Here is a 9,939-nt window from a genome sequence, read left to right as displayed (position 1 = left end):
TATACTATCTATGAAAATGCCCGTGGTTTTGAGGACCCCCCCAAAAAAGTAAATTACAGGAAAGAGTCTTACCAGCCATAACAAGGTGCTATGTTTTTCCACAAAGGCTCCTGAAACTGCTTTGGATGACTGGTAATTAAACCAAAATTACCCGAATGCTCTAAGAATGCCCACCTACCCCTGCTCATGCTCCTGGGAGCTTGCCCTGACAACCTGAACACATAGCCGCTCACCTCTCACATACCCATTTCCCCAGAAACATCACCCACCCCGTCAGTCTCACAGAAAACGGATTCACAGAAAAACAGAACCAATTCCCCAGCGTAACACTTTCACTCACAACTGCTAACTTCCACTTCCCCACTCTCAACACCTTTGTTTATTTGCTCTCTTACCTTCTTCAGAGCAACTTTTCCATATGCAAACTTGGGTGTAGACGGAGGGATAAAACCTTCTGGTACTTTTTCAAACTATAAACCGGAGTGGAAAAAAGAGAAGATAAAAAGCTGTTAAACCCTCAGAAATACTATATGCAATTCATTTTTCAAAAGGAAACTCAAAGACTCAAACAATGGTGCCAGTGATTTTTGGAAAGGCAAAGAAACAAGAGACTTTCTCCACAACAGGGTCTGGTAAAATTTTTACTTCTAAGTATATGCCTGTGTATTTATGTTTGCATTTTAAGCTCCAGGAATCATTTAAATAATTATAGAATAAAAGATTGCAAGACAGCAAAAACGAGAAGAATGAGGTGTTGGCAGAAAGCTGGAATGGGGGAGAAAAGGAAGAAGGCCCACAGCAAGGCAGAGTCTGAAGGGAGGGAGCTATAGTAGTAGGCAAAAGTGTTGCTTGCAGGTTAAATCTTATTGGTAGAGTCAAGTCTTGTATCAGTGTTAAACCTCCTGTGGTTACATAGAGCATATTTCTACCTATTCTTATAAAACACACACTGAAGTATTTAGGGGTAAAGGGTCATGACATATGCAACCCTCCAGTAATTTAAAAATCCAACGGGGTGATGAGGGGCAAATGATGAAGCACACGGGGTGTAATGTTGACACGGGTGAATCTGTGTGGGATACTCATGCTTTTTTTAGGACTTTTATTCTTAAACTCTTTTATAAGTTTGAAATCCTTTTTTTTAAAAAAAGATTTTACTTATTTATTTTTATTTATTTCAAAGATGACTTTTTAAAAAGATTTTACTTATTTATTCATGAGAGACAGAGAGAGAGAGAGAGAGAGAGAGAGAGAGAGAGAGGCAGAGACACAGGCAGAGAGAGAAGCAGGCTCCATGCAGGGAGCCTGATGTGGGACTTGATCCCAGGACTCCAGGATCAGGCCCTGGGCTGAAGGCGGTGCTAAACCGCTGAGCCACCCAGACTGCCCAATTTTACTTATTTATTCATGAGAGTCACAGAGAGAGGCAGAGACATAGGCAGAGGGAGGAGCAGGCTCCCTGTGGGGAACCCAATGCAGGACTTGATCTCAGGACCCTGGGATCATGACCTGAGACGAAGGCAGATGTTGAACCATTGAGCCACCCAGGAACCCCAGTTTGAAATTATTCTTAAATAAAAAACTGAAATAGAAATAAAACCTTGTTAAATGTTGAATATGAACACACACACATATTTACATTAGAGTCAGAAGATGTAAGTGCCAGGTCTTAAAAGTCTGTGTCCATCTCCAAGTAGGTTGTATTATGATCTCTCAGGATACTTGCATTTCTTTCCTCCTCCCTTCTTTTCTATCTCCCTTTCTCTTTTCCTTCCTTTTGGTTTCTCTTTTAAAAGTAATTTAAGAAGGAAGATAACAGACTGATATAATGAAAAGCAATAGTCTCCTGACTCAGTATTCTCTTAGTTCTATTCTTCAAAGGAAACCATTCTTTTAATTGTTCCATTTTTGTATCTTTTGATCTCTAAATTATATACTTATCTTCTATTTTTTATCTGATCTATTTAAAACATTATCATCTATTTCTTTAATATGTGAGAATTTAGCTCCATTGTAGTATTCTGGATATCCCCTCTTTCTTGCCAACATGGTTTTATATCGGCATTTTCAGTTTCTCCACTGGTTACCTTTATAGCTTGAAATAATATACCTTTGTTTCTTAGTTCCATCAATTAAGATTATCCTTTGTATTCATAAGTTTAAGGTAAGGCTATTTGCATCCTTCCCTGAGCTCTCTTTCCCTACTCCCACTCTCAAATCATTAGCTATACTTTTATATTGTCAAGGTTAAAACAGTCTGTCCTGTACCCATACACTTCCCTTCACCTGTATATTGACTTTAGATTCAAAATCAGTCAATAGTGCTTATGCTCACATGATTATACTTATATAAACATTACTCTCTGCAAAGTAGTATATACCACGATGGCATGTTCTGTCTTGCTTAGCTTTTTGTGTTCTTCTCCTTCCCCTGGGCTTTCTAACTGCCTTTTTTTTTTTCCTGTCTGCCTTTAGGTTAACACCTATAGGTTGTTCCGAATTTCCAAAGATTGTATTGAGTATCTCCAAACACCCTTTCCCTCCATAGGAAATTCCCTCTTGGAACTCTCAAGTCTTCTTGCTCCAAGGAACTGACTCTCCTCGAGGCTTGATATTCTGGGACTTCATTATTCTCCTGGTTTTAGCTTCTGTTTCTAGAATCTTATAACCACCTCATTTCACTGGAGCAATCACAAATAACTTATGAAGAACTAGTGTCTGGAAAGAAAAGTTTTTGAAACTTTGAATGTCTGAAAATGGCACATTTAGCTGATAATTTGGATGGCTATAGAATTCTATGTTGAAAATCATCTTTCCTCAGAAGGAACAATATGTCCTCCTTGTATCATCCAGTATGACACACACCAAGTTTATTGTTGTTTTTTCAAAGGTGACTGGCTTTTTCTCTCTAGAAGCTTGTAAGTGCTTTCTTCTGTTTTAAATTTTTCCAAGGATGTGTTTGGACATGCATGTTTTTACGTTTATTATTCTGGGCAACTCAAATATCCTTTTCTGTTTTGGAAAAAAATTCTTTGATATTTTCTTTTTCTCCATCTTTTTCCCTTAAAAGTAAATGAGACATCCTAGATTGTCCTGCTATATCTCTCACCTTTTCTCTATTTCCATTTCTGTCATCTGGTTCTAATTTCTAGGAGATTATTATTTACTTTGGGAGAACTCTGTTTTGTTCCTTAATGGCTCCTTTTTCAAAGCATTCCATTTTTATATTGTAGAAAAAACATATTTTTTTCTTAAAGATTTATTTATTCATGAGAGACACACACACACACACAGAGAGAGAGAGAGAGAGGCAGAGACACAGGCAGAGGGAGAAGCAGGCTCCATGCACGGAGCCTGATGTGGGACTTGATCCTGGGACTCCAGGATCAGGCCCTGGGCGGAAGGCAGGTGCTAAACCTCTGAGCCACCCAGGGATCCCCCCAAAAAACATCTTTTCAAATGTCTCTTAAAGTTATAAATTTGAGAGAGTGTGCTTTGCTTTGCTTAAGATCTTTCATTTCTGTCCCTGAATTCCCTGTTGTATTTTGGTTATTTTTCGTTTATTTCATTTTTGTCTTCCTTTTTCCCCTTTACAGGTTTTATGGATGTCCTCAAACATCTGACCACCTTTGGCTGTCCATTTATATTTAATGGTAATGCAAAAGACATACCAGCATTTGATAACCATCCTCTTTATGCCAGTCCTGCTCTGTGTACAGGCACAAGGCTTGTCCAGTGGGGAACCTTGTTTTGGGGTGATTTGGGAAGAAGTAACACAAAATATGTAGGGTCTCTTCCTTCAGGCTGTACACTTTTTTTTAAATTCTGATTTTCTGACTGTTGAAAAGATGTTTCCCTGATAGACAGTATATTTGTAAGAGGAGTGGTAGAGCGGAGGACCTGATGGGAATATGTAGTTTCATTAGCCTTCCCGTTTTCAGCTTGGTTTCATTCTGTCTCTTGTCACACATACATTTCCAGGACCCTGGCTGTCTGGGGTTCTTTAAGGGCAATCTACACTCTGTTACCTATTTCTATAACTCCCTTTCACACTCACTGGGGACCCAGAGTTCTCATGCTACTTCCTCAATCAGCCATGTTGAACAGGGAGTCCTTTATATTTCTAATATTCTATGAATTGATATTTCTGTAAAATTTTTAAAAGAGTACATTAAAATGATCTTCATGATTCATACTAAAGTGAATGTGAGGCCAAAGAGTTATTCCTGCTGATCTCAGACAGTTATAATGTGAGTTCTCTTCCAGCTTTGCCTTCAGTCCTAGAACACATTCATTCTCCTTTGGCAGTTTACCCACCTCTTCCTCCTCCATCTCACCTTCTGGTCAAGAAAAGCAGAAAACACAAATCCACAGAGGGGACCTGAGAGTCATCTGATTTGTTTCTGAGGTTCCCTATTCACCTGCACATAGCAGTGACCATATCGAACTCCGAAAGTCAAAGTGGATTCCAGTGTAACTAGCGCCTCAATGTTGTCTGACACATTGGAAGAAAAAGTCACTGCACAAACATTCTTCTTTAACCTTCATTCACCTAACATTGATGAAGTGCTTCTCTGCCTGTGTTGTCATCTCCTTTGCTACTCCCATAGGCCCTCAAAGCCAGTATTATATTTCCTTTTCAGAGGTGAGACTGAGAGAAACTTGCTCAAGATTATCACGAGAGTGAAGGAGTGAGCTGGGTTCCTCTCAGTCTACTGTTGTCTCTACAGCTTCATCTGACCTCCTTTATCATACAACAATAGTACAATAGAAAGTGTCTTCTAGGGGTGCCTGGGTGGCTCAGTCAGTTAAGTGTTTGCCTTCAGCTCGAGTCATGGTCTCAGGATCCTGGGATCAAGCCCTGCATCAGGCTACCTGCTTAGGCAGGAGCCTGCTCCTCCGTCTCCCTCTGCCCCTCCCTGTACTTGTGCTCTGTCTCTGTCTCTTTCTCTCAAATAAATAAAATCTTTTTTAAAAAGTCCTCTATTAATTAAACATAATTTCAAAGACAAAAACATCCCACAAATCCTTTTCTCTTCCAGTTTTCCTCCTGGACCCTCCCCTTATGCACATATACCATGTTAGGTTGGAGATAGTTTTGTAATTTGCTACTGCTACTTACCAAAAGTACTTCTGGTGTGACCAAATATCAACACTAATTTTATTTATTGCTTATTGTATTCAAATGGACATGACTATCCTTTCAATATTAGGAGTTAAATCATTTCTAATTTTTGATATTATGAATAATGTTGCAACGAACAACTTTATGTCTCTAGCATTACTTGCTTTAAAAAAAATCTTTTTAATAAAGCCCCAAGTGAAGAGTTACTAGGTCAAATGATAGGAGCATTTTATATGAGTCTTAATGTAGTATACACCAGGGGGCACTTGGGTGGCTCAGTCAGTTAAGCATCTGCCTTTGACTCAGGTCATGATCTCGGGGCTGGGATTGAGCCCCGCATCAGGGTCCCTGCTTAGGGGGGAGCCTGCTCTTCCCTCTCCCTCTGCCCCTCCTCCTGGCTCGTGTTCTCTGTCTCTTAAATAAAGAAAATCTTAAAAAAATAGCATATACCAAGGTTTCTACCAAATGTCTCTACTTGTTTATGCCTTCCACCCAACTGTCTGTTTGGATCTTGATTTTTTTAAGTCAGTGGTATGAGCTCATCATAATAATGGTAATAGGTCTCCATCTGTCTGTTCCAATCTTTGGTCTTTTCTTTTTAAATAAGGTTAGTGATTTTTTTCATTGGTTATCTTAGAGTAAAATCCTAATCTTCCATCCAACTAATTCAATGTTTCAGAAAATAGGTGAATATTTCAAAACACTGTATCTCAGAACATCTATTTCTCCATAATTTGTGCTTTAATCATAGCTTTCAAACCAATCTAAATATTGCTCCTTATCTTGTTTATTTAGCTGGACAAATTTAACACAGGAAGCTGCTCTTTTCCCAATCTCATCCAATAGATTCAATGGTGACCAACCTTTCTTTCCCCAAGATCTCTAATGTTTTCATTCATTCTCTTAACAAATTCTTATTAAGAAAGTACTTTGTGTCAGGTCCAATGTTTGGTACTGGGGATATAAACAGCTCTTAGTCCAGATCACGAGAAATGTGTGTGTAACAAATAGTATCAACACACTACTGGAAATAGAGTGTTAAAGATTTCCACACTGTAAGGCAGTGGAAGAAAACAAAATGTGACTAACTCTGCAGAGAGATAGATCAAAGACAACTCCCCCAGAGAAAGTAACTGAGGTATGTTCTCATGTTCCAGATGGATTACGGCAGAGGGAACATTACATGCAGCGGCCAGGAGGTATCAACAGTGCTGTCCCATTCATGGAATTTTATGTACCTTCATTTTAAGGCCAGAGAGTAGCATATAGGAAAGGGAGAATTGAAAAAAAAATGAGGTTTGAGGGAAATAGGAGACCAGGTCATGGAAGGCATCCTGATCAGACAGATGGGCATTTTAGAGAATTCACTCTGGAAGACAGACTAGAAAAGCCAACTATGCAGGGAAGGAAAAGACTAGTGCAACAAGAGTGCAGGCAATGTTTTAAAGTCTTACGTTTGTTACATTATATTCACTTTTTCCTCTTTAATTACCAGACATGAAACACTGTTTCCTCAAGCACCATGGATCAGCAAGAGACCACTTGCCTCTACTAACTGAGCTAATGTAATTCTATCCATAAACTAAGGACAATCAATTGGCCAGTGTAGTCTGGTCTTTGGTCAAGTTTCAAACTTCATTAAGCCTTTCTTTTAAGATTTATTTTATTTTTATTTATTTATTTGTTTGTTTGTTTATTTAGTGTGTGAGTGTAAATGTGAGTTGTGGGGATGGAGAGAAGGAGAGAGAATCTCAAGCAGGTTCCACAGTGAGAACGGAACACAATGTGGGGCTGGATCTCACCACAATCAGAGCTGAAATCAAGAGTCCAATGCTTAACCAAATGAGGCACCACCTTCCTTAAGCTTTGTAGTACTAAAGGTCACTGTGGCCATATTCACATCTCTAGTGCCCACCCAGCTCCAATGCCCCCCTCAGGAAATCCTAAGATTCACTCCAATTATCACAGTCCTCAACATACAACTTGGTTAATTTCTATAAAATGACCCATCTCCAAAAAGCCAGCTGGGCTTTTTATCCTTTTTTTTTTTTTTTTAAAGATTTTATTTATTTATTCATGAGAGACACACAGAAAAGAGGCAGAGACATAGGCAGAGGGAGAAGCAGGCTCCCTGTGGGGAACCTGATGCAGGACTCGATCCCAGGACCCTGGGATCATGACCTGAGCCAAAGGCAGATGTTTAACCACTGAGCCACCCAGGTGCCCCAGAACTTTTTATCTTTGATAGAATTCCTGTGAAGAACTATAAAATACTCCTAAAAAACGGGTCTTAAATTCACTTGAAAGAATATAAAAATAAACTCACCACTGCCCCTCTCAGGAATTGGTAGGGAGGAGTAGGGTGCTGTCCTACAGTCTTATGGTTCATCCTCGAGGTCAAAGTGTTAACCATGCCTGGTTCAGTTTTACCCACACCAAAGAGAATATCTTAGAAAATGCAAATGTCATGAGCTTTGTCATGCTTTAAAGAATCACATGCAAAGGGCCACCTGCAGCCTTCATCACTGAGCACAGGTCTGTGTAGCTTAATGGGAAACTGTTATCCCTGGGAGCCCATGTCAGTGAAAGATATTGTCCACTGACACCCAACTTACTCTTGAAACAGATTAAAAAAGAGAGCCATTCCAACTTTTTAAGTTTTTGGTAAATAAAGAGGCAGGAAGGGGATCCCTGGGTGGCGCAGCGGTTTGGCGCCTGCCTTTGGCCCAGGGTGCGATCCTGGAGACCCAGGATCGAATCCCACGTCGGGCTCCCGGTGCATGGAGCCTGCTTCTCCCTCTGACTATGTCTCTGCCTCTCTCTCTCTCTATCTCTGTGTGACTATCATAAATAAATAAAAATTTAAAGAGGCAGGAAGAGCTATTTATGGGGCGTTTATGATCCCATTCCTTTCCTCAATGCAAGCAAATATTTCGAAAATTTTATTTACTTATTTATTTGAGAAAGAGAGTGAGCAAGCAGGGGGAAGGGCAGAGGGAGAAGCAGACTTTCTGCTGAACAGGAAGCCTGACAAAGGGCTCGATCCCAGGACCCTGAGATCATGACCTGACCTGAAGGCAGATGCTTAACTAACTGAGTCACCCAAGCACTGTGAAGCAAATTTTTTTAAGCAAATATTTTGAATATCATTTAATAAACCACATAACTGAACATCTACAAAGTCTCATAAGAAAGAGCCCACTTTTAAAGTTGTTCATTTCTCTCTCTCTCTCAAACCTAAAATACCAAAAAAGAGAAGGGAACATTTCTCAAGACTATTTCTGTTATGGGTTCATTTTATTGTGCTCATTGGTTAAACACTTGGGATCCCCTGGGTTTGTCTTTGCTTGGCTCGCTGCCCTTCTCACTCAGCTCTCCATGGGCAATCTGAGCCTTCCCTGGATTCCAGCCTCCACTTCCACTGATGACTTATCCTAATGAATTTTTCCTAGAGTTTCTCCCTCTTAAGTGAGGTGCTTGTTGGATAGATACCTTCATCCAGATGTTACCAAAGGCATCTGAAGCTGAATAAATCCAGAACAGAAGTTACTTCTCCTCTCCCTTCCCAGCCTGTGGCTTCTCTGTAATCCTCTATCTTGGCCACTGACCATAACACCCATCCAGTTACCCATCCTAGGCTGTAACCTGGACAAATCCACAACTCTTCATAGTTCCTCACATCCACAGGTAGTCAGTTGCTGAATTCTACTGATTTACTTCCTAAAGACTCTTCAAATCTCTGACTTCCTCTCCATTCCCTCCTGCCCCTGCCATCATTTCATTCCTTGGTTACAGCAGCAGCCTCCTAGCTCATGTTCTGCATCCAGAAATGTCCCAAGGGAGAGTCCTACCAGTGCATTCACATGGTCACAGATAAAATCTGCAGAAGTAATATAATAATTTAACCACAACAGGCTAACACCCTTGTCTCCTTCTGCTCCAGCTTCTCTGTATCACATAGCCCTCTTATGTCAGGAGACTTTGGAGCAGCTATAGGCATTCTTGGAATTCAACCAAAGGAGAGCTGGGGTGATTTATTTAATTTGGGTGTAGAATATATCTACATATTTCATTGTTATTTCTATGGATAGGTAAATTATTGGTAACAGATTATGCCTAATATCCAACATACTGACTCACTTGTATATCACTTGATGGTGCTCTGAGGCACCCAGTCTCAGAAGTATGGGGGTTCTTGAGGAGACACAAGGTTTCAAATGTATGTGGCCAGAATCTGTCTGTAGAAATTTCTTCTGAATACTGCAGCTCATGTATGAAGGAACTGGAGAGGGACTGCCCCAATTTTTATAACAATTCTAACCATTTTATAGCATTATCAGTAACAAACTGGGAAATTTTCTGTTTTCTAAACTTTTAATACATACTAAAAAACAAAGTTCAATCAGCCACACCGAAGAGAAAGATTTCTGTTCTCTTTAGAGAAAAAGATTACAAATATAACAGAGACAAAAAACAGCATTGAGCCAAAAGAATGCAAAAAAAGAGGGACAGCGGATATATTTCAGTTAATAAAGCCAAAATATGCTTTAAGCTTTGTGATGTTCATGATTACTTTAATCTTTAAAAATTTTAAATTTGCAATTTTTTTTTTTTACCTCATTTAAATACACACCTGGGGGTGCCTGGCTGGCCCACCAGGGGAACATGTGACTCTTTTTTTTTTTTTTTTATAAATTTTTATTTATTTATGATAGTCACAGAGAGAGAGAGAGAGGCAGAGACACAGGCAGAGGGAGAAGCAGGCTCCATGCACCGGGAGCCTGATGTGGGATCCGATCCCGGGTCTCCAGGAT

General features: G+C 39.8%; 1 protein-coding gene across 1 annotated transcript in view; it reads right to left on the bottom strand.

Moving 5' to 3' along the window:
* The window catches only part of GLB1 (galactosidase beta 1), an 81,669-nt gene that overhangs the window by 25,678 nt on the left and 46,052 nt on the right, over positions 1-9,939 (bottom strand). The window contains exon 11 of the mRNA NM_001037641.1: positions 396-470. Coding sequence (NP_001032730.1) covers positions 396-470 — 75 coding nt within the window. The remainder of the gene's footprint in view (positions 1-395; positions 471-9,939) is intronic.

Source organism: Canis lupus, chromosome 23 (genome assembly GCF_011100685.1).
Source record: "Canis lupus familiaris isolate Mischka breed German Shepherd chromosome 23, alternate assembly UU_Cfam_GSD_1.0, whole genome shotgun sequence".
Classification (NCBI taxonomy): Eukaryota; Metazoa; Chordata; class Mammalia; order Carnivora; family Canidae; genus Canis; species Canis lupus.
The sequence above is the reverse complement of the archived record's forward strand: the minus strand, read 5'-3'. Positions and strand labels throughout refer to the sequence as shown.